Below are 27,712 nucleotides of genomic sequence, written 5' to 3' on the forward strand. Positions count from 1 at the left end.
ATAAGAGATAACTTTGCCCCAAAATTGCCTCGAAGAAGAAATGTTATAGAAATTTTGCCAAAGTGAAAAATTTGGGGATAACGTACATGTACACGTATGTAATGCTGAACAGGAAGCTGTGGACTAACAAATGAAAGTCAAATAATGAATGCTCACTGAAAATTTGTTTTTCAACTGAATGGCCTACACTGTAATATTGATAAGATAATAATAGTGAGCCCTCACTAAAATTCTTTTGAACACTGTGTTCTATACCAATTTTAGAATTAGTGGTGAACATACATACTGTATGTAACATGGATGGACAAAAATGTGACAGTTTTGTCTGTTCATGTCACATTGTACGTTCACCACTATTAAAGTCTAAAGAATAAAGATGAACAACAAATGGCTCCTGTAAGAGAAAATTATTTCCTTCACATTGTGAAACACTAACAATAGATACAAGAAATTATGATGGCAAGATCTAGCACAAAACCACATAAATATGTTTTTTCTTGGACTTGATACTGTAGGTTAGATGAGCAATGGACAAATTTTACGTGAATAAAACCTCCAATTCAAAGTGTTAACTGCCCTGATTTTCTCGTGTTCCGTTTCAGTTGATCCTTCACCGTGCCCGCTCAGCAACGAGGGAGATTACAATTCAAGTAAGTGTTTCTGAAGACACCAACATTCAATATTAAATTTTACTGTACAGTTTTAACTCACAAACTGCAAATTGAAAGTGGTACTGTACACACTGCTTGTTCTTCAACTATTCAAGGGTCTCGATGCAGATGTGACACTGCATTGCTTTTTAAAGTCCAATGTACAGCTGTCACACCATGCTCAAGATGGCTTTCGATAAATAGAGTAAAATCAGACCATCAGAATGGTAGAGGCTTGATTGAAATAGAACCTAAATATTGAAGAACTTTATGGAAATGGAAAGTTTCCACACATCTGTATGTCAATCTGGAAGGATGCATCTCCTTGCATTTTTCGTGATGTACACAGTGTATGTTTATTATCTTGTACTTCAGGATCCTACAGTTGTGTTTTGTCAGAACTTTCAAGCCAGTATCATTTGTCATGGTTAATTTCTTTCATTTTGTATCCTGTGTTATCTTTGTTATCAGGGATTTCCCTTTGGGGTGAAGAGGCTGTAACATTCAGTTTCCTGTTGCTAATAAACCAAAGTCTTGTGTGTGTGTGTGTTTTGTTTTGTTTTGTTTGTTGGTTTGTTTGTTTGTTTGTTTGTTTGCCTCCTGGCAGGGCAGTGCTGTAGGGTGCATTTGAGCGCTCTTCTAAAGTGAACTGTACCGTACCGTACCCACAGCAGAGGAGCGCTCGAACGCTCCTAAAGTGTACAGTACCCTCCTAAAGTGTACAGTACCCTCCTGAACTGAGCCAAAAGTGAACCACTTCCTGATGTGCTCCAAAAGGGTACCAAAAATGCACCAAATGTTTGCATGTGAAGAATGCACGTAAATGCACATACATCATAATGCAAAGAGTTCATTCTCTTTGTTCGGGACAGCTGTACAAAGTAGTTCAAGTGCATCAGGTGAAGGACCCTCTTCCTGCAATATGCATGGCCCCCTCTAAAAATAATTCATGAGGTATGCTTTCTCAACAGAGTGCTCAAACGCTTCAAATCTGCCACAGTTCAATATGGTATGCATATTAAAGTTCAGTTTGTTTTGGTTCGCTGTAGAGTGCTCGAACGCACTCTGACTCACAGTCATCTTTGGGCAGTTCCGTAAAGTCGGACGTACATTTCGGACACTTTGAAGGCCTGGATTTTTATTGTCAATGGGGGCATCTGAGTTTTTAAGTGTGCAAGATGTGTATAGGTGCTAGTACTATAAACCCACTTATTATTATAGTGGCACCTCGTTTCATTATGGAGTAATGTGTTAAAAATACCATGGTGTCGGACGTACGCGCACGAAATTACTTTTTCAACCTTGAAGATTCATGTTCAAAACTCTGTGATTTGTGAGGGCTTATAGTAAAACTGATACCAGTTTTGGTTGTATGAAGGATTGAGCTTTATAAAACATACCAGCATTAGGTATAAATCTGTTCTGAAAGTTGTGTAAATCATCAAAGTTTGTCGGTGTCGGACGTACATTTTACGGTGTCGGACGTACCCATGTGAAATTTTCAGACGGTACGTCCGACACCGATCCGGCACTCTGTTTTTTCTAAAGTACCAAGAATATTTAAGTAATGATTCACATTTCAAACACATGAGACAATATTCTATGCAGACATATATGTGTAACATTCACAGGAATTTACTTTCTTAATTTCAACCACTGCACAAAACTGAGAAAATCAGAAGTATACGTCCAACACCAAAATGTAATTTTTTATTTTGTGGAAAAATTGATCAAATTTTCCTTTTATCAAGAGCATTTGAACACATAACCAGTTGAATACATTCAAAAGCAATGGTGAACTCTTCTATTTGTTAATTCTTACTTCTTTTTCCAAATGCACATTTATGTATACCCAAAAAAAACGTTTTTAAAGTCCACAATTCCAAAATTTTGCGAACATTATCAACAAGTACTATGATCAAAATATCATGGAACTAGAGAATAGTCTAATTTGATATCAAACTACACTGTAACTTGAAAATCATGCATATCAAAAAAAAAAAAAAAAATCAAAGCTCAGCATTCAAAATAAAGCTTCAGACCTTTGGTGTTCAAAATGCCCAAATACAACAATAATTGAATAGCACGGAGTTATTTAGGATCAATGTCGCTGAATGTACATCACACAATGTACATTGTGTACTATACATACACTGTACTGTACAGAATTATGCGAAGACCCGCTAAGTTGAGCTCCATGTACAGTCAAATTCTTAGATCAAGGCCTCAGAAAATGTTTTCAATTTATTCTGAACTCTGTAAAAAAAAGGAAATTCAAGAAGTTAAGGGAAAACATAATGTATTACAGTACATTGTGTACTACATTGTATTCAATGTATTTAAGAGATACTGCATGATCAATGTGATGTTGGCATTTTCTAGAAATAGCTGTTTAGCCCATCTATAGGAGAGATTAAAGGACAAGTTCGCCTTCATAAACATAAGGATTGAGAGAATGTAGCAATATTAGAAGAACACATCATTGAAAGTTTGAGGAAAATCGGACAATCCGTTCAAAAGTTATGAATTTTTGAAGTTTTTGTGCAGTAACCGCTGGATGAGAAGACTACTGTAGTGTATGAATAACTTAGATGTCACATGCGTACAACAATATAAGGAAAATATAAAGAGAATTTCACAAAATTTCATCTTTTGAAAAAAGTACACATTCCCCTGACTCGTTACCGACATATGCTATGGGTAATATTATTCCCCGTGCCTCTAGAAAGAGGCAAGTCAAATGCTCTTTTATTATGCGAAAAAAGTGAAAGTATGTTGAATTTTCTTTACATTTTCTATATACTGTTGTACGCATATGACTCACAAGCTGTAGTAGTCTCCTCATCCAGCGGTTCCAACTCAAAAATTTTAAAAATTCATAACTTTTGCATCGATTGTCCAATTTTCCTCAAACTTTCACTGATATGTTCTACTAATATTGTTGCATTCTCTCAATCCTTATGTTTATGAAGGTGAACTTGTCCTTTAACAAACACTTCTTCAATAGTCCAATGAATGATAAAACTCAGTTTAGAGCAGTGTGAAGTGTGTACACAGATGTATTTTACACACATCACCATGTACACGTGAGATTTCAATTGTCACATTTTATAATGAATTACACTTCATTATTATTCAAAGTTAAGATACTGTAAGTTAGTAAAGGTGAAAGAATTTCCAGATATGCAATTATTACATTATACCTACTTGAAAGGTTACATGTGGCCTACTGTAAACAAAACAATATGAAGAATTATATGAACAAGGGGGTGTATACTAAAAAATATCTCTGACACATTTTTTTTTTGTAACATTGCACACATGCTTTTCATTAACACCAATCATGAAGAAACAGATATCAATAAAAAATAGATTAGTGTGTCATGTCCTTTTTTTTCCTGACCAATAACATTCATGCATATAATGTACAGGTAGATCAATTTATAATAAAAATGCCAAATTTCCATTGCGGATAGTTTAAAAATAGCGGATAGTTACAAAATACAACTTGTATTAACCTACATGTACAACATGTCAATCTGGGTTTCAAGGGCACCAGTATTTAGCAATATCAAAGGACCAGTTCACCTTCATATTTTAACATGTGAATTGGGAGAATGCAGCAATATTGATACAATACATATCAGTGAAAGTTTGATGAAAATCAGAAAATCCTATCAAAAGTTATGAATGTTTGAAGTGCCAATGCCGCCATCACTGGATGAGAAGACTACTACAGCTTGTGATGTGTAACAAGTTATCAAAAAGAGAAAATATAAAGAAAATTAATCTATTTTCATCTTTTTGACATAATGAAAAAGAGCGTTAGACTTGTCTTTTTCAGAAGTCAGGGGGATTAATATTACCCTTAAAGGGATGGTATAATTTTGGTTGAGACGGGGTTTCAGGTTCCCATTTTGTGTGTGTGTGTGAGAGATAAAGAGATACCTCTTGAAATAATTAAGAGCATACAAGTCTAAGAGGAAAAGTTTATTTGATGAAAATTGGTTTCAAAATTTTATAGGACCACTTTGTTTTATTTCATTTTCTATATAAAATCTCAGCCATTTAAAAAACTAATTTTCTTCAAATAAACTTTTAATTTCTCTCAGATTTGTATGCTCTTTAATATTTCATTTAAGTGGTTTTTAATTACCCATCTCTCAAAAAAGCTTAAATCTGAGTCCACTATCTCAACCAAAACTATCATCCCTTTAACATGTGATCAGTGACAAGTCATGGGAATGTGTACTACACTGTATAAAAAAGAGAGAGAGAGAGAGATTTTGTGACATTTTCTTTATATTTTCCTTGTTCTAGGCATGTGACATCGTAACCTGAAGTAGTCTTCTCATCCAGCTGTGACTGTGTATAACTTCATAACTTCATAAAAAATTCATAACTTTTGAATGGATTGCCTGATTTCTCTCCAAGTTTTACTGATGTGTTCAACTATTATTGCTGCTTTCACTCAACCTACATGTAAATGAAGATGAACTTGTCATCAAAGGAACAGAGCACTGCAATCAATAATTTTCAAATCTTCATCAAACTTAGAAGAAATATTAAGCTGGATTTAAGGGGCCAGCTGGCAGTAACAATATTTGTGTATCGTTATCGAAGAAATAATTTTCTTCCGCAATTCAAGCTTCTCTGCAAATAAGGTGCTGTATTCTGCTTCCTGTTGAATACTGATACCCTTAATTAGGGTACTACAGTTTAAAAAGTCAAAGTGACCTTGTTCAGCTAGATCTATTTTTAGCAGCACAGACCCTTTTTGCCAGGCATGCGGTAACTGTGTAGAACTACATTGATTTTTCTAAAATTCAGTATAGAATTTATACAGTGTGATCATATGATTTGATTTCATAATGAATTTGTTGGAAGAATACCCCATAATACAGAAAAGTTTAAACTTAGCTGTGCCACGTCTGATTAACTGAAATTGTTGGAGTTACTGAAGAGACAATATGGTGTCGGACGTACACTGTGTCGGACGTACATTCAAAGTGTACGTCCAACACCGTAATATCTCAGTTTTTACAAACCATACAAGTGACCTTTGATGATGGTTACATTGCCTATGACAAATGTACTTTGCATCCTAAGTGGTATGTTTTATCTCACTGCAGATTAATGTGAATATTAAAAAATGTACGTTTACGGTGTTGGACGTACATCACCAAAGTGGTCGAACCTGGGAAAACTGTCATTACAAAATAACAATCCTTGGAGATTTCTTTGATTAATAACTGAAAAGTGTAACTGTCAACCTTCTTGGCAAGATATAAGAGTTATGTAGTTTTGAATTCTTAAGGAGATAAATCAAAAGTATATTTTGGCAAATTTTTAACTCAATATGAGAGGAAAATTAGTCTCGGACTTCAATACCCATAATTTTTAAAATACGCATAGCAAATTGAAATCAACACTATTCCATGAAAATATAATCTATGACGATTGATATGGTATGTTACTTGCAGTGATTTGACGATTTTGAAATTTTGATGTTGAGGTTTACTATTTTACGGAATTGCCCCTTTGCAAAACCATGCCTGATACATCACTAATAATATATTTAGTGAGCCTATTTCTTTTTTTATTTCATTTTTTTAACCTGGACTTCGGACAATTTTGCAATTGGCTGAATTGGCGATCATGGAGTATGGTGATGAAGGGAGACACCAACACGTGCATGTCACATTTACGTCAATGCCTGAGTTCATAATTTTGCGTGATCTCAAATTCACGAATAACACCTGACACTTAAAAAAATTGCAAAAATAAAGCTCCGGCAAAATCTCCAGCCTATGCTTCCAATTCATGTTCAGCTACTGTATGTATCTATTTTAAATTTATTGTGTTAAACCCCCCAACAGATCTGGGAAGTGAATATATATATGACCAGCCGGCTGGTGACGGCTTGCCTTACACAGACGCTGTCTACCAGTTCCTGAAGTGGCAGCCGTACCAGACGAACAAGTGGCACAAAATTCTGGATGCAAATGGACAAGAAATGTGAGGACAACAACAACTTCTTCTTCTCCTTCTTCTTCTACTTCTTCATCTTCTTCTTCTTCTTCTCCTTCTTCTCCTTCTTCTTCTTCTTCTTCTTCTTCGTCTTCTTCGTCTTCTTCTTCTTCTTCTTCTTCTTCTTCTTCGTCTTCTCCTTCTTCTTCTCCTTCTTCTTCTTCTTCTTCTTCTCCTTCTCCTTCTTTTTCTCCTTCTTCTTCTTCTCCTTCTTCTTCCTTTACTTCTTCTACTTCTTCTTCTTCTTCTTCTTCTTCTCGTTCTCCTCCTTTTTCTTCTTCTTCTTCTCCTTCTCCTTCTCCTTCTTCTTCTTCTTCTTCTTCTTCTCCTTCTTCTTCTCCTTCTTCTTCTTCTTTTCTTCTTCTTCTTCTTCTTCGTCTTCTTCTTTTCTTCTTATTTTTTTTCTCCACCTTCTTCTCCTTCTCCCCTCCTCTATTTCTTCTTTCTTCTTCATCATTTTCCTCCTCCTTTGCTTCTTTTGTCTCTTTTTTTTGTGATACATTTTGCTCTCATTGGCAAGACTGAGTATCTAATGAGGATATTCCCCAAGTAATGTAGACCAATCAAGTTGGTCTACTGCTACTTTCTATTTGCTTTCTTCCTGTTAAACTCTGACATACTGTACTTTGATCCTTGTTCATTTTAGCTATTGGTGTTGAATGTGAAACTAGCAGACAGTGAATAGGGATGATCTCATTCTCTTGATCAGGAATGTATGAAAATTGTGTGTGTACATAGAGCTGCCAGGTCTCCCTAATTCTGCAGGGGGATCCCGAGAAACTTACATATCTCTTGCTGTTTAGATTTTAAAAAAAGAAGTGAAGTAAGTTTATCTCTGATTCGGAAATTGTTACCGTTATTGTGTGACTCTCTTTGTTATGCGTTTGCTATCAATATAACATTATATTTGTGTACAACACCAAGTTGATTTTTGTAATCATAAACATGACTGGTGTTTGTATATTTGCTTGCTTGTTCTGAAGTACATTGTGTACTGTAAATGGAAAAGAACTGTTTGCAAAGCTGCTGCCATGTTCAAGAGCACATGTCAAGTCTTGTACATGTATTCATATACAGTAATGAAGGTTAATAACTATTTGATAATGAAACACCCCCCATTCAACTGATACTTCATATAAACAGTGTCAGGAAACTGACAACTGGGGATGAAGTCTGTGCATGAGCTCCAGTTCAGCTTTAGCTGTTCTGTAAAACAGCAATGACCTAACTGTATGTAAAGAAGTTCATTTCTTGTTTGCAGGCAAACAGTAAATTTGATATCTAAGTTTGCTTCATCTCGGAACCAGCATTTTGAAAGCTGTGGCAATACATACAGTGTAGATTATATTCCTTACAGTTTTGACTGTTAGCATGATATGAGCACACTGAAATGGTAATACATGTAGTCATAGAAACATGATTATTTGGGAAAGGCACACTGCTGAGGTTTGTTTCAAATTTTGTGCTGTTTTGTTTTATTTTGTTCTTTATGGGGATGATTTTTTTTTACCAATTTGCCTGTAGACATTCTTCAAGTACAGTCACATAAGATCTGAGTTACAGATTATAAACACCTGTGTATACAATGTGTACAAACCTATGTAGTCGTACTTTAGGTTTCTCATGTGATGTTGTTATCTTCATTCTCCAAACCATTCACACTGTATTGTTGGTACTTAACTGCTGCTCTCGTGGTGTTCTACAAATGCATGTCCAATTAATGAAACTTTACACTTCTCGACCTGCAGAACAACTCTCAGCTATCGCGTCGAGGCTGACAAGGGCTTCAACTTCTCAATACCAGACGACGCGTTTGTGTGCCAAAAGAAGAATCACTTTCAGGTAGAAAAGAAATTTTGTTTTTCCTCACTAGTAGTTCTTCTGTGACTCGTAAAATTCTATAATTCATATCATATATACATCTTCTAATGCTAAATATATTGCAAGCAATCATTTTGCTTACCAAGTTTATTTACTACCCTGGGATAAAAGATAGATCATCATTTTTTTATATTCTTAGATTAGTCCACCATCCCTCCCCCCCCCCCCCCCCCCCCACACACACACACACACACACAAAAGCCTTGAAATGATACCTCACTTTGTACATAACAAGGAATATTATTCAGGCTATGATGAAACATAATTCATTTTTTTTTTACTATTTTCATTGTTTTAAGCGGCTTTGATCGCAATTATCTCAAATTGACAAGAATGGACTATAAAAAGATAAACTGTTTTGCAATGAAATTCTTCATGTATTGGTTATCTGTGCAGACCACTGGACAAAGTTTCATTCTACACTTTGCTGGAAGTATAGTACAGGTGTTCTGTGTAATTTATGTAGATTTAACCCTCGCTGCATACATGTGGAAATGTAAGATCGCTTGGAGTAATTTAGGGGAGCTGTGTTTGTTTGAAACATGTTGGAGAAAGCATGCTTTAGATAAGCACTTCATTAGGAATCAGGCTGAATATGAAAGATTGCGAGAAACGAAATTAGGATATCCCTGCATGGATTCTAGTTTCTGCAATGATATGATAGTTTAAAACTGCTCACCTCAGCACTTCATTTCACTGACCATCCTGCTTGATGATGATTACAGGTAACCGTCCACCTATGTGTCAACGGTCAGCCACGGCTAGTGGAGACGGAGTCCGGCTTAAAGGCAGCGGACAGTTTTTGCGTCCACGTCCACGGCATCAAAGTGGAGGCCATGAACTCGTACATCCGGGTTGAGCAGTCCCAGGCAGACCGTAGCAAAAAACCCTTTGTCCCGGCCAAGTGAGTAGACGTGAGATTGAGTGTATGCCTGGCAAGGCGACATCCATTATGGGTGTAAAAATCAGTTTTTGCTTGCCTCTTCCATGTCTAGATGGTCTAGTAAGAATACAATTACATGCTTTTTTTCCCTGTTGATTTTACTGATCAAGATTTACTGGTTCCGAAGTGTGCATGCAATTTATATGCTCTGTGAAAGTGGTCAAATAGGAATTCTTTAAATGCTTACAAAAGATGTAAGCTTTGAGATATATGTCATAAAGAATGTGATGCTGGGAGTAAAAGATGAGGTGGGCAATGTAGAGTGCTCTCAGAGGAAAAATAAAACTGAGTATGTGTGGAAGAAGGCCAAGAATAAGGAGACAACAGGAGCAAACCGATAGTGATTAAAGTGATCTTTCTTCATGCAAATTTGTTCCTGGAAAAGCAAGATGCCATCTTTGTCAGATCTACTCAGAGATGACAATATAGAATCTGTGTCCATTCAAACCATTTCCTGCTCCTCTGTAATGGTTCCAGGCTTGACATCATCCCGGATAACGTTGTCAAGGCGACCATAGGGCGGCTTCACTTCAGCGAGACGACATCCAACAACATGCGTAAGAAGGGTAAGCCCAACCCGGACCAGCGCTACTTCATGTTGGTCGTCGCCATCCAGGCTCACGTTGGAAACGAGATCTACACCGTAGCGTCACAAGTCTCCGAGAGAATCATCGTCAGGGTAATGACAGATGTCAGAATTCTTGTGTCCTCTCCTACAAGGTGTTTCAGACCTTTGTTAGCTTATGTATTTGTCCATGAGTTGATGACCATGAATTCATTATGACAAAGTTGACTAAGAATTAAAGACTCATATTGGTGGGAATTGTACCTGACAATTTTAATCAGTTTTCATTTTTTTTAATGCTGTGGAATATAAGAAAATAGAAACCATCTGTCACTTCTATCACAAGTATTACTTAACAGGCAAAGATGTAACCAGAGGTGGTAGAGTATATCTTTTATAGTTTATTATCACTGGAAGCATATTAAAAACAAATGAAGTTTCCCTCCCCCCTTTTATATTGTAAAATCTATACATGTTGTTCATATAACTTGTCAGTAGAGCAGGTTGTTTTTAATGCCTTTGCCCAAAGGGTGCAGGAGGCATTATTGGTACCTTCTAGTACTTCATTTTTTTTTTCAGTTAGAATTGTCTAATATGTGGCTATCTTTATATTGACTGCAGGCATCCAACCCGGGCCAGTTTGAGAGTGATGTGGATGTTTTCTGGCAGAAGGGATCAAACCAGGACTCCATCTTCCATAATGTGAGATACGCCATTTTTTTACAGTATTGCGGATTAACATACAAACTCTCCCGTTTTTGATGGGAGATCTCCCGCCGAAAGCCCAGATTGCCAAATCTCTCATTGTCCAGCTTAAGATGCAATTTTTCCCGCCCTGGCTCTGTGTCTCCCACTTGAAATGATCTCTTACTTTAGTGTCATGGTATGTCGAAAAATAAGCCTGAGATAGCACGAGAGAGCATCTGGAACCCTAGACCTTCCAGGGCCGGCTTAAGGGCCCTGGACTCTGGCTGCAAGGAACTTTGTGCTCATGATGTGCGCTTTGCACACATTAAAGTTGGAGCCTCTGTTTGCCAGGGGTTTCAGGCAGGGGGATTTTCAAATCAGAAAGTGCTTGCGGTTGGAGTCTCTGGCTTACTGTTGGGTTAAAGAAGGTGCTATGATCAGTGATGTATGTATGCTTTTAGCTCTCTGTACTTATGATCACAATTTATCGATACAAAGGATGATAGTCCAAGCGAAAGGGAGGAACCACTGGGGGATTTGAACCTTTCGCTACCTGCTTCCAGATCAGTGATGCTACTACATGTGAGCTAAACCAGAGAACGGTAGTGACAAGATGAACCTGGAACACAACTCTGGATGCCTCTCCTTGTTTCTCTTGCTCCTATAGTCTAAATCATAAGTCTCCCAATTGATATGTTACTTCATAATTCAAAAGTAAGGAAGTATTACCGCAGAGAGTGCAAGATCTACATTACTTGTTGTAGATGTGCTTCCTTTAGGTGTTTGTCATTACGATCCCATACTGTATACGCCATATATTTAGCAAATTTTCACGAATCGGGACTTCCCGACAATTTGGCTATTGGTTAAATTTGCGAGCATTGAGTGCTGTACTGAACGGAGAAATGTATAGGTGTGCGTCACATTCATATCGGGGGATCAGAGTCATTATTTTTGCGTGTCTTTAATTTCGCAAATAGCACCTGACTCACAAAATTCGCGAAAATAAAAAGCTCGCTAAAAAGTTGGCGTATACAGTAATTGATCGGCATGGTAACAGAACAAGTGAAGTTGAAGTAACTCACATTTCCGTGTTTCAGTAACTGTTAATGTCATGTCATGTCATTGTGTACACACTACTTACAAAATCTTAGGTGTGATGTTAAGCGGTACATCAAGCCATTTTCTAATGACAGTATATAGTGTTGTGTTACTATCGTGTTACTAGATATTTTCGTAGCAGTGTGAACTTGCCCACTAGTGAAAACACTCGTAAGAATTAGTGTGAGACATCTGTAATGGTTGGCAATATGTAAACCCATGTCCAGTCTGTAGGTCAGTGACTAACTTGTACAGTTCTGATGCAACAATTGCTTGTGCAGGGACGAGTTGGCATCAACACTGAGAGGCCGGATGAGGCGCTGGTTGTCAACGGCAACCTGAAGGTCACAGGTCATGTGATGCAGCCCTCTGACAAAAGGGCAAAGGAAGATTTCCAGGAGGTGAGATCTTTTTCATGAATTCTAAAAGAATTTTCAAAGTCAATTACAAGGTTTCAAGATAGCCTGTAGATTGTATTTCTCACTAGATCACATTAAAGGTGCCACATTGTCATGCACTAGATGGCGCTTCTCTTATCACTGTCAGAATATTCAGTAAGCCTGTGCCAAATATTTTACAGCAAGCCTAGAGCATTCTCACTTGACTGTCTTGCCCAGAGTGTGAAGTGCATGGCATGCATTATGACAGAGACAAGGACAACTAGGCATATGATGGAGTTCTTACAGTAAAGGCAGAGTTCCTTTAATATCTTTAGCTGTGAGCTTCACTGTAGTGTAGCAGGTTTATTTGTACATACTCATTGGAAGTATGCTGCTTCCTTCAGCAATGTTCATGTATTCCCCATCCGACCATAAATGGGTACTCAGAGCTGACTTACAAGAACTCTCATGTTTCAGTGCAGCAACTTTAGAGAATGTTCATACAGGTTTTGGTCAGTTCGTTAAGTTATTCATAAACCGTTTAGTAATGCAGTCTGTAAATTGTCCAAGTATTCAAATGATGTGAAAGACATTGTATGAGCGACCATGACAGGCATGACACACTGAAATGACACACGATGTACCATGACTTAGATGGACTCGACATCCGAAAATATTTCTCCAAAATTGTTCATTTGTGAAGGTTTGTCCAGTCCTCTCATTTCAATACGAATACAATGTGATGGCAAACAATGGAAATGCTCCAAGAAGAGCCTGCCCTACATTCTCTACCGTGTGTCCCCAAAAAAAATTACAACGGGACCTTCCGCAATGATAACTTTGAATATAGTTAATCAAAATACGATTTCAGGGTATGAAAGTATAACTCATTGCGCACATCTTACAGAAAACCCCATTCAATTTGCTTCAGTGGTCAAAGAGATATGATGAATTTTGTAGAGCATGTCAGAAATCTCTTCCCTCCAAGTTCTGTCTGTTGTGCTTACACAGTAATATGCAGTTCCAAGAGCATCCAAGTGCTTAACTTGGAAGAATCAGACTCGTGGCATGTTTTACAAAAATTCACATTTCTCTGGGACCGCTTAACCAAATTGAATGTGGGTTTTCTGCAAAATAGAGCTAAGATGTCATATTTTAAGACTCTGAAGTAGCATTTTGACAGTTTAATCATATTGGGTGTCAGCTCTAAGATCTGTATTTATCTACGACTGACGATAAGTCTGGTTCTGCTATGAGATACACTGTAATTAATACACTTCAACACTTCGTGAGTTTACTGAACAAAAAATGCAGCTCTTATGCTATTTATTTTTCCAACAAGACTTCATGAACAAAAAATATATTTTTACAATACTTTCCCACAAAAAAAAAAACCTATTACAACTGCGTTCGTATTTACACCAAAGAAATTATAGAAACGTTCAGGAGCAATCCAATGAGATAATATAATATGCTAATAAATCCTTTCCTCATGGGGTGTAAACACATCCTAGACTAATCTTATAAACACATCCTAGACCCGGGTTGAATAAAATACCTGTGGTTCAATACTTTACTGTGCGCACGTGTGGTTTCAATGTATACTGTCCGACGGGAATGGGGGGGGGGGGTGTGAACTAGTCTGTGCGGTAATGCAGAAGTTGCCTGGATAATCGCGATGTCGAGGATGTCGTCCGGCTGGCGGGAGTTGTCGTCGTGTCGACCGAGATGCCACCGCTTGCACTGGAGGACTACCAAGGTACGGGAATTCTGTCAGGGTAGCGGGAATTGCCCTCACGCTAACCGAAATGCCGTTGAGCTAATGGTGATGCCGTCAATATGATGCCGTTGAGTTACCTGATGGTGATTCCGCCGAGCGTATTTGCTATGCCGTCGAGATAACGATGGTTCCGTCGAGCCCAGCTCGTCGGTGTCGATCTATATGGGGATATTATAACCACCTCTCATAACATTATATATTCACAGGGTAATCTCAAACATGAACCACAGTTCAATACTTCCTTATACTTAACCAATAATGCTCCTGTATACTTCCACCATGACAAACAGACCTATATATACATACTACAGAAATAAACCATCGCCATGTATATACTCATAACTCACTTAACATATAAACATGACAAATCATCTCATATAAACTATCTCAATCAAAAACCAGCTAAACTGTATTCTCTTAACATATATCCCTTTCTCATTATAACTAACCTTTAAATCCTTCAGCAACCAAAATTACATTCTAACTTATCACTTAACAAACTTCTAACTTCATTCACTTTAGTTATGAACAACAAAACCTGGATTGTATTTTCCTGATAAAACCATAGAAAAACAAAATATACTGTATCCACAAATATCGCTGTAAATTTAAACATTCCACCTATAACATTCACCTGCTGACTTGGCCTGCCTTCTTGCCGAACTAAAACAAATCCTATTTCATCATTATACAACCTTATTATCCAATCTGACATACAACATAATCTTTACTTTAACATCATTAATCCACATATTATAGTGAACCAGCGAACATAACATAAATCTCTATATACAAATATATATATATATATATATATATAACAATAATGACGAACTCAGAATATTGCAAAAACAACTTAATACAGCTACAAAACTACTTACGTCTGATTTGGTGTTCAGACCCTGAAGTAATGGTGAGGAGGAGACTTCAGCTGTTGTCAGTGCCTGCAGCATGTCTTGCGCGTGCCCTGCCCTAATGCGTGGGGCTGCTGTGCCATGACTCTCCTGCCTGAAATGCAGCGCTGCGTTGTAGGCCGATCAGCTACCTCTCTACTCCTATCACCAGTGAGTTAGAAGAGCATGTCTTGCTCTGACAGATGTTCAGATCCAACTGATTTTTCCCTCCAAATTTACTTTCCTTGTCGCCTCTAATATAACTCCACCCTCTACTGAGCTTAAACTGGTTCCAACTAGCTTTCCCCTTTTTATTACATGTCCCTTTTCTTTCCAACTAATTCCTCCTTTTGGCTTTAAACCTATCTATCCCAACTATCTCCCCCTAACTAAATACCTATTCTCTCCTACCAACTCTCCCTTTCTACATTAGCCATTCTACCCTGACTCCACTGAGCCTCCCTCTTTCTTCCACACTGTCCTTTCTCCCTAACCACTTCTCTCCACCTGGCTTGCCCGATTCTAAATTTCTATTCTGTTTACGCCTGCTGTCCCCATTTCCCACCTGATGGCTTGCCTAAACAAAGGAATCTCACACATTCCACACTCGCACTCTCAGTCACATCGTGACATTGGGTGTTATCAATGCAAAATTCCAATTGTAATTTTTTTTTTTGGGGACTTCCTGTATATTAAGATTGTTTTGGGGGAGATGACTTAAACCAAAATATGTGCTGCCTTTTGATTTTTTGTAGCTGGACCCCCGAGAACAGCTGAAGAACATCGGTAAGATGCGGGTGATGCGGTACCGCTACATCCCGGCCTTCGCCGAGCAAGCCGGCCTGCCTCAGTGCGACCAGCTGGAGACAGGTGTCATAGCACAGGAGGTGATGGACGTGCTGCCCGACGCCGTCCAGAAGACCGGCACCGTCCACCTGCCCAACGGGGCCAAGATCGAACACTTCCTGGTAGTCAACAAGGACCGCATCTACATGGAGAACGTGGGCGCGGTCAAGGAGTTGGTCCGGCTGACGGACAACCTGGAGACGCGCATTGACGAGCTGGAGAAAATGAACCAGAAGCTGTCCAAGTTGAAGCGCATCGACAGTCTCAAGTCGAACACCAGTATTGGCACCCTCAGGTAAGCACCGGTCTTGTAATGGACAACCATTCATCTCTGCAAAACCTGCTACATACAATTCTCGGTATCGCCAATACCTAGGTGCCGTGCGCAGAGCAGCGTTTTAGATGCATTATGGGATAGCTCAGGGGACAAACTTGCCCTGGTTTTGGCTGCACATGCACTCAGATCACACTCTGCCTTTCTCCAGAGGTATTTTTCGTTGAAGATTTCTTTGCTTTCCATTGAAGCCTTGCAGTAGTGAACCATGACTCTAGTGACTGCAAATCAATAAAACTTAGAAACTTTCAACTCTTTTAAAGCTAGATTATAGCCAAGAATAAAAGGGGTAACAACAGAAAAGCAGACAAATAACTCCATTGAATCGTGTGGGAAATGCGACTCGTGTGAGACAACTGGAAGCGAACAAGGGCACCAAGGAATCCCACTGTGCATCTGTGACAGGATTTTTCAGCGTGTGCAGAAATTTTCTCCACATTGGCGATACCGAGAATTGTATTCATGGACATTTAGGGGTGGGTGGTTTCACGGTACACCATGTATTCTTTCTTTGATCTGAGTGAGTGTGGTCATGAAAGGAACCACTCAGAACTGCACTAACATTAAAAAAAAGAAGTAATGAAACAAAAAGATACATGGTGTATTGTGGAATCATCCTTGGCAGGATCAGAATTCATAGTTTAGTGTGTTTTGAAATTGGCAAATAGCACCCAACTTGCGAAATCCACAAAAATGAAACCCCTGCGAAATATATGGCATAAACATGGACATTATTTCACCTGTCTCTGAATCTATGCATATCATACCTTCCTCGAAACATAAACACTCAGTCATGTACGTACATGTACTTACATTATAATACTCATTCATGCAGAAATACGTATACATACATACATGTCCATTAAGACATGTTTGTACATACATTTTCCACTATGTATACCAGCATGTAAAATCCACTTTTCTTTGAATTCTTTTTTCTTTTTTTTTTGTTATCCCACTTGCAGTCGTAACGGAAGCAATAAGTCCAAAGGTAGCACCAAAGGGAAGAGCTCCGGCTCCGGCAAAAATGGCAGCAGCTGTGAAAAGGGCAAAGGTCAGCAGGACATCGGCTACTGCCTCTCGCCTCGATCCATGCAGATGCTGATTGTCGCCCTCGTCTTGATCATGCTCTTCTGGTGAGATATTGCCACTCCCAGTCTTAAAGGGACTGTACAGTCCTGGTTGAGGTTCGGAATTCATGTGTTGAACATTCCTCAGTGAAATAATGAGAAACCTCTAATGAAATATGAAAGAGCATGTAATTTTAAGAAGGATTCAATGTTTATTTGATGAAAATTGGTGTTCAGATTCCTGAGATATCCAAAAAATGATAGTAATAAAAGGTGACAGCTTTTATTAGGATCTCTTTGTTTCACCTTGTTTTTGGATATCTTAGCCATTTCAAACCGATTTTCATCAAATACATGTAAACTTTTGATACCCCATAGAATCGCATGCTCTTTGACATCTCATAGAGTGGTGTCTGAATATCTCGCAGAATGTTAAAAGCTAAAAATCCTCACCTCAACCAGAACTGTACACACCCTTTAACCCTTTCTTTGCCAGGAACATGGCACAGTGTGTACAACGCTGTCAGGTTTTCTGTTCCAATCAACACTCAAAGCACACAAAGTGTTAATCCTCTCAAAAGCATGTTTTTGCTTTTGTTTTGTTTTGAAGATACCATAGCAGAGGGAACCCAACTTTATAGCAAAGCGTTGTTCATGGCCAGTAAGCAGTGTGATGTGTGTATTCATTTAGTGAGGCTCTATCAACTGTAGAGATAAGTTTTGAATCAAATGTTATAAGGATGAATGCTAGTCAGATCTGTCATATTTTGACTGCATTGAAGTTAGGCTTCATCAGATTGTTTCAGGATTGATTTGCAGGTAACATTTGATTTTAGTTTTAATAAGTTTTTATTTTGGCCAGTCAAGTAAGAATGTGATGTGGCAGATGAACAAAAAAATGCCAAGTACCAGTATCATAGAACAACCACAATGGTTATATATGGTCACCACAAAGTAGTGAAAGAGAGGTAGCTGAAAAAAATGATTTCCCTTATGTTGATAGTGGTCACATTGATGTCCATGTGTATCTGTCTTGCCAACATCTTATACCCACAAGCAACCCTTTATATCTCTTTTTGTTATACCCCCGCCAAACGAAGTTTGAAGGGGGTATATAGGAATCAGCGGACGGTCGGTCGGGCGGTCGGGCGGTCGGTCGGGCGGTCGGGCGGTCGGGCGGTCGGGCGGGCGGTCGGTCCGTTGCAAATCTTGCGTCGCGAACTACTTCCTCAGTTTTCAACCGATTCCCATAAAACTTGGCACAGATGTGTGCCTTGGGTTGTAGATGTGCAAGACGTATTTTTTGACAGTACCCAAAAGTATGTTGCCATGGTAACGGCATATTATGGGCAAAAATGGGCACAAATCTTGCGTCGCGAACTCCCACAGTTTTTGATCAATTTTTATGAAATTAGGTACAGATGTTCATCTGAATATGTTAATGTGCAAGACACATTTCCGCAGTGGCAAAAAGTGCGTTGCCATGGTAACGGCATGTTATTGGTAAAATATAGGGCAAAATGCTTCATGGCAAAACTGCTTCATCAGTGTTCTTCCAATTCTCATGGAATTCATATTGAATGTTTGTCTTAGGATATAGGTCAGCATGACACATTTCTTGACAGTGACAAAAAGTATGTTGCCATGGTAACAGCTCACATATTATGAGCCAAAATGATGGAAAATTTTGTGTTGCAAACTACTTCCTCAGTTTTTGCCCAATTTCCATGAAATTTGGTACAGATGTGTGCCTTTGGTTGTAGATGTGCAAGACGCATTTTTCGACAGTACCCGAAAGTACGTTGCCATGGTAACGGCATATTAATGGCAGAAGATCAAGGAAAGATCTTGCGGATTTAACTACTTCCTCAGTTTTTTGACCAAAGCTTATGAAATGTTGTTTGGCGGGGGTATAACCAGTCGCTGTAGCGACATTTCTAGTTTTTGTCTGTGTTTGCTCGTGTTTTCTGTATTTAAACTTATCTAGTATTTTGATGTAATAATTACAGTAGATTCTCAAGATCTCTCTCTCTCTCTCTCTTCCCTTTCTTCTCAACTAAAATAGCTTTGCAGCAATCGCCACACTGTACATCATGGAGAGGAACAACAATCTCCCACAGACTGAGTAAGTGTGAGAAGGCACCGTCCCAACAAGACCCCATCAAGCGTTGTTTGTAGCTCATGCAGGGGCGGATCCAGGGAGGACCGCAACCGGCGCACACCCCCCCCCCCCCCCCCCCCCGCCCTTTATTTTTTTGTTGAAACAAAATAAATAAAAAGAAAAAAAATGGGGGAGGGGTGCATGCGCCCCCCCTTTAATTTTGTAAACGCGCCCCCTCATTACGGAATTCCTGGATCTGCCCCTGTCATGTCCTTCCAGCCATCACCTAAAGCAGAAAGAATTAATTTGGTAGAAAGCAGTTGATCACCCTGACCCTGTGAAGAGGCTCAGCAGAAGCATTAAAGGCCCTTGGAAAATTCCAGTTTTTGATATCAAGCAGTTAGAGTAGCCCAGACCGTTTTGGGGGACATTGCAGTGTCCATTGTAAGCATGGCCATTTGTGAGGGCATTGGAATTTGATGCTGATATGTTCAAAGGTTTAAATGATCTTTCAATAATATGTTCGTGCAAGACAAAAGTAATCTTTGAGCAGATTTCAAATGTATTGCCGTGAACTGAGCTACAATGAGGCCTTCCATGCATGCAATGTCCCTTTATTTTTGATCCAGACCTCTGTTTTGATGGCAGCAGTATTTAGGTCCAAAATATTTACTTTGCACAGCTTGTGTTTTGAATAACAAGGTACAGTATGCTGGACTGCTGATTACTGTATACGCCAAATATTTCACGGGGTTTGGTTTTCGCGAATTTCGCGAGTCTGGCGCTATTCGCGAAATCAAAGACACGCGAAAATATTGAATCTGATCCCGGTGTGAATGTGATGTACGCATGTATATTTCTCCCTCCATTACAGGACTCTGCGATCGCGAATTTAACCACTCGCGAAATTGTCAGGAATTCATGATTCGCAAAAATTGAGACTCGCGAAATATATGGCATATACAGTACTTCTTGAACAGTAGAAAGGAAGTGACATTTTTGATCTTCGGAAAATCTCAGTTATTTCTCTTTTTCCTTGTCGTGTGTGTATTGAAACGTGCTGTTTGCAGTCATTTATGACACTTTTCCTTGACATGATAAATGAAAACATCTTCTGAAGACATATTTTCATGCTATAACTTCGTCTACATTATGTGCAAACAGTGCTCTCACAACAGTGACGAGTTCCCTCACCGCGACTTCTAAAGCGTCCACCACGGGAGGCTCTTCCACTGCCAAGAAAGGTGAGTAAACATTGCCAAATCTGCCTATTAAAAGTGACCGGTAGTGACCGTTACTCAGAGAAGAGCAGCTGTGAAGCTTTGGGTCTGCGCACTCCAGTACTTCCCCTCACAGATTCTCTGCAGATGTTTCAGTGAGCTTTGTCCTGTGTTGAATTAGACTGATTATGTACCATTTTCAGCCACCTCTTCACATGGATATTGTTGTTTTGCTGTTGCAACACCCATTTTGTGGAATAGGCTGCCAGACAGACTTACATGTAGGGCAGAGACAGATTCAAAGCAATTTGTAAAATCTGTGGAAACTTATTTTTTTTTAATGTATAAAATGAAAGTTTTGTAAGGCACATAGGGAGTCTTTTAGATTATCATGTGCTATATAAAAGGAAATAATAATAATTATTATTATAATTAATGAGAAATTGAGTCGGGTTTATCATACAGCCAAATACATTTACAGCAGTAGCATAAAGAAAGAAAGAGAAGAGAACAGACAATTTGCATCATTTGACATACATTGACTCATTGCCCTGTCTCACTTGAAAAACAAAAACAAAAAAACTCCAAGATATAGGATAAATTTAGAATAATGAAGGAACTAACATTTCAATATTTCTCATGAACAGATTATGGCCTATTTCAGCGTTTCGATTTGATGCCTCTTTTCCATGATTTTTGATAAGACACCCACATCACTGAATCCTTCTAGGATTGATGTCAAACTGGGTCTTCTGCCTGTATCATGTGACTGATACGGTCAGCTGACATGAACGACTTTAATCAGTAAATGTTATAGAATGGATGGAGAAATCTCTGCAGCCTCATTGGTCGAGAGAGGTGCGGAAATATTCATTATGGAAAGTAGTTCAAGTCCATGAAGCACACACTCAAACCCATGCACCATTTGCATATTAGAGTGCTCTATATCTGGCCCCTGACTGACAACACTATGGCCAGAATTCCAACAAAGTGGCTTAAATTCAGACCATGGTTTATGCAAATTTCTTCTGTGTAAATACGATTGACAGATTGTGTACACCAACAGACATCCAGTAACAAATGCGTGTTGTTGATACACGCATGTCAAAGGTATGCCTATTTCACGCTTATTATAGACCATGGTCCAAGTTTGAACCACCGTCATGCATTCGGGCCTATGAGGTTTGTTTGGCCAGCCTTCATCTACTATCTTGTCATGAATTCAACCTGCGAAATTTGATGCATTCCCTCCCGTCTAGACATCGACCCAGACGTTCCCGTGGTAACGCCGAGCGTCTGCACAGGTGATGGGTGTAAGGTGTACTGCTGCGATGTCTCTTCACTGGGCAACTTACCCATGGAGATCTCCAGTATCCCCACGCTCAATTCGACATACAAACCCTCAGGTAAGAGTGTTTCCCTTTAAACCCATTCAATCCTGTCAGATATGTCCTTCATAAATAATCAAATTGTCTTGAGATTTGCACCTCTGACTGTCATTGCCTATATTGCTCTGAAAAAAACGGAGTACATGGACCTGGTTAGTTTTATGAAATATGGATGAAATCAAAGATGTAAAGGTTACCAATTTGAGAGTAATAAAAAACTTGATATATTGTACATTGGGTTGCCACTTTAAAAATCATCTATAAATGAAGCAATTCAGAGATGTTTAGAAATTCTGGAACCAAATAAAAGCAGTTATATACAATCCAGTAAAGATGCAAATAGAAGACCCCCCCCCCCCCCCCCCCCGTTTTATTTTTTAACTCCATGAACTTTTCTGTATTGTAAACATTTATTGTGTTTGTTTTAGTGACTCATCCAATTCTTTGAACATTCTGTTGAGAACCTTGTACTGTAAATTTCAAGATGAAGTACCAATTCAGATTAACTTGTACCCTAATAAAACCTTGTAATTAATGGATTTCAATTTTTTTCCACCCCAACCATACCAACTCACATTACCCTTCCCCGCCCCATCCCTTTGCTTTACCCTCACTCACTGCACTTACTGACAAACAACAACACAACAACAAATAAACCTCTCTTGGCACTGGGAATGATTGCTGGTACATATCCAGTCGTCCTGCCTGTTGTCCGACCAATGGCGGAGGTGCCCTCCGACACTGTCACGTCAGCGAGTTCCGTCTCAGGGGGGTCGGCACCATCCCCCGGGGAGCCAGGGGACATGCCGGTGAGGGGCAACATGAGCACTGGGATGGAGAGCGACCTGGACTCTGTCGCCATCCAGTCTCGCCGTCGTCGCCATCTGGCCACGCTCCTCCGAAACAAGAGGATGACCAAAGTCGGTGAGATACCAGGAACTCGGGCTACATTTCCCAGTCTTGTTTAGTATTCAGTGTCATGGTGCTGCATGGTAGAGTCAGTAGCAACTTTGTTCTTTGCGAGCTGATTCTGTTTGAAGCATACTTCACTTTCAAAGATTGTTTAGGAGATATAGAGTCTACAGAGAGAATGGAAAATGTGTATAGCATTATTACAGTTATATACATTATGATAGATTTAGAAAATCAAACTTTTTTATCTCTAAATTGATGACTTATTTTTTGATTTACGCACCAACTTTAATTTGGCCATTAGGCATATGGAAATGTGTGAGAATATCTGTGTCAAATGGTATCTTTTTACACTGTGACTCTCTCGTGCCTGCAGAATGTAGGGTAAAGTCTACAAATCTGCTTATTTATTTGTGATTGTGGAATTTGTTCATATAGTCAACACTTCCATTCTGATACCCAATGCAGTTGTGAGGCAACACTTTTGGGCATAAATAAAAAAGTTACCAATTCATGTAACCATTAAGTCTAAAAGGGATTATATAATTTTGGTTGAGATTGGGCTTCAGAATTTATTTTGGGGGATGGGGGGGGGGGTAATATAATGAGAAATTGCTCATGAAATATAAAAGAAAATACAATTTCCAAAGGAAATCATAAGTGTATTTGATGAAAATTGGTTTTGAAATGGCTGAGGTATCCAAAATCAAAGTGTTCCTAATAAAAGTTGGGACCCATCATTCATTAGGACCACTTTGATTTTTTGGATATCTCTACCATTTCAAAACCGGATTTCATGAAAAAAGTAAACTGAATTCCTATTTAATAGAATGGTCCTTTCTTTCATATTTCATATTTACGAAGTGCTTTCTCATTATCGTGCCATCCCTTTAAGAAATCTTGAAGTTTATTTCCATATGCAATATGCATATCACTGATGGTGTTTGTCCACTGACTGGTTGTGGATGTTGAATACACAGAATGGTCGATCAACTCATGCATTTTCCTTGTGTAACCTTTCGTACCCACAGATGTAGACATTACATCAATTGTTCTGGATGACACGCAGAGTGTAGTGGGAGATTGTGCATCACCATCAGGGTAAGTTCAAAAGCCATCAGTTATTACAAGCTTGTCAAATTTGGAAAGCTGTTATTCTGATATTAGAACAGAATGTGTGTCATGAATGTGAATCGCCTGCTACGTTTATGTGTAGCTATGAAAATTGTGTATGAAATTTTGTTCTTTTATGTTTTAGAGTTATGAATAGGTAAATCCCCTCTACTATTACTCCACACATACCTACAAGAAATAGCCGCTCTTCTGATAAACGTTTTCGGACTGTACCAGTTTATCCATCTCTTCATATTGAGATTGTTCTTTTACAGTTAGAGCACTGAAGTGTGGAATAACTTTACACACACACACACACACACACACACACACACACACACACACACACACACACATACGTGTGCACGCATTACAAGTGGTGACAATGCATAAAAACTATTCAAGTGGTGACTGAATCAGATTATGTTTTTATCCATAAAACATATCCGAAATGAGATATTTTTGACAATCAATTAAAAAAAGAGATAAGTTTTAATTAAAAAAGGCTTGATTTTCCTTATTTCATTGAACCTGCCCATATACTATACAAACGGTGACTGACCGTTATTTTGGTGCGTAAGGTGCGTAAGGCATGTGTGTGCTCAGTTGGAATGTGTCAATCGCGTAAGGTTTGTGTGTGCTCAGTTGGAATGTGTCAATCGCGTAAGGTTTGTGTGTCCTCAGTTGGAATGTGTCAATCGCGTAAAGTTTGTGTGTCCTCAGTTGGAATGAGCCAATCGCGTAAGGTTTGTGTGTCCTCAGTTGGAATGTGTCAATCGCGTAAGGTTTGTGTGTCCTCAGTTGGAATGTGTCAATCGCGTAAGGTTTGTGTGTCCTCAGTTGGAATGTGTCAATCGCGTAAGGTTTGTGTGTCCTCAGTTGGAATGTGTCAATCGCGTAAGGTTTGTGTGTCCTCAGTTGGAATGTGTCAATCGCGTAAGGTTTGTGTGTCCTCAGTTGGAATGAGCCAATCGCGTAAGGTTTGTGTGTCCTCAGTTGGAATGTGTCCTCAGTTGGAATGTGTCAATCGCGTAAGGTTTGTGTGTCCTCAGTTGGAATGTGTCAATCGCGTAAAGTTTGTGTGTCCTCAGTTGGAATGAGCCAATCGCGTAAGGTTTGTGTGTCCTCAGTTGGAATGTGTCAATCGCGTAAGGTTTGTGTGTCCTCAGTTGGAATGTGTCAATCGCGTAAGGTTTGTGTGTCCTCAGTTGGAATGTGTCAATCGCGTAAGGTTTGTGTGTCCTCAGTTGGAATGAGCCAATCGCGTAAGGTTTGTGTGTCCTCAGTTGGAATGTGTCAATCGCGTAAGGTTTGTGTGTCCTCAGTTGGAATGTGCCAATCGCGCTATGTCACAAATGATTACACACTCGTTGGACCCGTTTATGTCTTCATTTGCTGAACTCTATAAAGCCCGGGAGGGGAGAGGGGCACATTTTATCCCCTACCACATTTTCAATTGCCACTCCCACACCCTTAACCCAATTCTAACCAAATATGGTGACTTTTTAAAACTTTTTGCGAGATACCAAGAAACCACTTATGAAATAGTACGGAACATAAAATTCTGAGAGGAATTTACAATTCATTTGATTAAAAAAACAAAGTAAAACAAAGTGATTGTAAAAACGTGTGTCACACACTTTATTAGAAGTGTTTTGTATTAAATATCTCGGCCATTTCAAAACCAATTTTCATCAAAAAAACGTTGAATTCCTCATGGAATTACATGCTTTTTCATATTTTAATATATGTTAATATTTTAAGAGGTTTCTCATTATCTCACAAAGAACAAAAAAAGAAAAATTAGAAACCTGAAATAAGGTCTCGACCAAAACTATACAATCCCTTTGAAAGTTTCTATGTATTAGAACGACCAAAACTATACAATCCCTTTAAAAGTTTCTATGTATTAGAATGTCAACACATTAACAGTTTAAAAGTATACACACACATACATTCCATTATTTGCAATCTTCTTGTACAATATCACCACTCTTACATTTCAAAACCATGCATACATAAACACACAAACATAAAGCCTTTATGTGACATTGTCATACATAAACTTTGCTTGATTGATCAAAGGGTGAATTGCACATGATTATGACTGTAAACATGTGCAATCATATATGTATATATACTCACACACTCACACACACCATCATTTGCAATCTTCTTGTACAAAATCACCACTCTTACATTCCAAAACCATGCATACACGTACATAAACATACAAACAAAAAGTTTATATGTATTCCAAAGTCATCACTTTAATAGTTTAAAAGTATACATACATACACATTACAAAGTCATCACTTTAATGGTTTAAAAGTATATATATATATATACACACACACATTACAAAGTCATAACTTTAATAGTTTAAAAGTATACACACACATTACAAAGTCATCACTTTAATAGTTTAAAAGTATACACACACACATTACAAAGTCATCACTTTAATAGTTTAAAAGTATACACACACACATTACAAAGTCATCACTTTAATGGTTTAAAAGTATACACATACACACACACACATTACAAAGTCATCACTTTAATAGATTAAAAGTATACACACACATTACAAAGTCATCACTTTAATAGTTTAAAAGTATACACACACACATTACAAAGTCATCACTTTAATAGTTTGAAAGTATACACACACACATTACAAAGTCATCACTTTAATAGTTTAAAAGTATACACACACATTACAAAGTCATCACTTTAATAGTTTAAAAGTATATACACACACACATTACAAAGTCATCACTTTAATTGTTTAAAAGTATACACACACATTACAAAGTCATCACTTTAATGGTTTAAAAGTACACAAAAACACACACACATTACAAAGTCATCACTTCAATAATTTAAAAGTATACACACACACATTACAAAGTCATCACTTTAATGGTTTAAAAGTACACAAAAACACACACACATTACAAAGTCATCACTTCAATAATTTAAAAGTATACACACGCACACACATTACAAAGTCATCACTTTAATAGATTAAAAGTATACACACACATTACAGTCATCACTTTAATAATTTAAAAGTATACACACACACACACATTACAAAGTCATCACTTTAATAGTTTGAAAGTATACACACACACATTACAAAGTCATCACCTTAATAGTTTAAAAGTATACACACACACATTACAAAGTCATCACTTCAATAATTTAAAAGTATACACACACACACACATTACAAAGTCATCACTTTAATAGATTAAAAGTATACACACACATTACAAAGTCATCACTTTAATAATTTAAAAGTATACACATATACACACATTACAAAGTCATCACTTTAATAGTTTGAAAGTATACACACACACATTACCAAGTCATCACTTTAATGGTTTAAAAGTATACACATACACACACACACATTACAAAGTCATCACTTTAATAGATTAAAAGTATACACACACATTACAAAGTCATCACTTTAATAGTTTAAAAGTATACACACACACACACACACATTACAAAGTCATCACTTTAATAGTTTGAAAGTATACACACACATTACAAAGTCATCACCTTAATAGTTTAAAAGTATACACACACACATTACAAAGTCATCACTTTAATGGTTTAAAAGTATACACACACACACATTACAATGTCATCACTTTAATAGTTTAAAAGTATACACACCCACATTACAAAGTCATCACTTTAATGGTTTAAAAGTATACACACACACACACATTACAAAGTCATCACTTTAAAGGGTGTGTACAGTTCTGGTCGAGGTGAAGATTTAGCTTTTAACGTTT

General features: G+C 38.1%; 1 protein-coding gene across 1 annotated transcript in view; it reads left to right on the forward strand.

The window, feature by feature from the left end:
* LOC139711228 (myelin regulatory factor-like) overlaps window positions 1-23,886 on the forward strand; it is a 45,164-nt gene extending 21,278 nt beyond the window's left edge. Inside the window, exons 6-19 of the mRNA XM_071623146.1 lie at window positions 603-650; window positions 6,530-6,668; window positions 8,429-8,522; window positions 9,287-9,465; window positions 9,982-10,183; window positions 10,691-10,771; window positions 12,139-12,258; window positions 15,666-16,051; window positions 17,056-17,226; window positions 19,226-19,285; window positions 20,426-20,505; window positions 21,741-21,887; window positions 22,566-22,793; window positions 23,813-23,886. Of these exons, the coding sequence (XP_071479247.1) occupies window positions 603-650; window positions 6,530-6,668; window positions 8,429-8,522; window positions 9,287-9,465; window positions 9,982-10,183; window positions 10,691-10,771; window positions 12,139-12,258; window positions 15,666-16,051; window positions 17,056-17,226; window positions 19,226-19,285; window positions 20,426-20,505; window positions 21,741-21,887; window positions 22,566-22,793; window positions 23,813-23,886 (2,009 nt within the window). The remainder of the gene's footprint in view (window positions 1-602; window positions 651-6,529; window positions 6,669-8,428; window positions 8,523-9,286; window positions 9,466-9,981; window positions 10,184-10,690; window positions 10,772-12,138; window positions 12,259-15,665; window positions 16,052-17,055; window positions 17,227-19,225; window positions 19,286-20,425; window positions 20,506-21,740; window positions 21,888-22,565; window positions 22,794-23,812) is intronic.
* Window positions 23,887-27,712: the final 3,826 nt, after the last annotated feature.

Source organism: Diadema antillarum, unplaced genomic scaffold (genome assembly GCF_040938485.1).
Source record: "Diadema antillarum isolate AM-2024a unplaced genomic scaffold, OU_Dant_1.0 seq00001628_RagTag, whole genome shotgun sequence".
In the NCBI taxonomy this organism is placed as follows: domain Eukaryota; kingdom Metazoa; phylum Echinodermata; class Echinoidea; order Diadematoida; family Diadematidae; genus Diadema; species Diadema antillarum.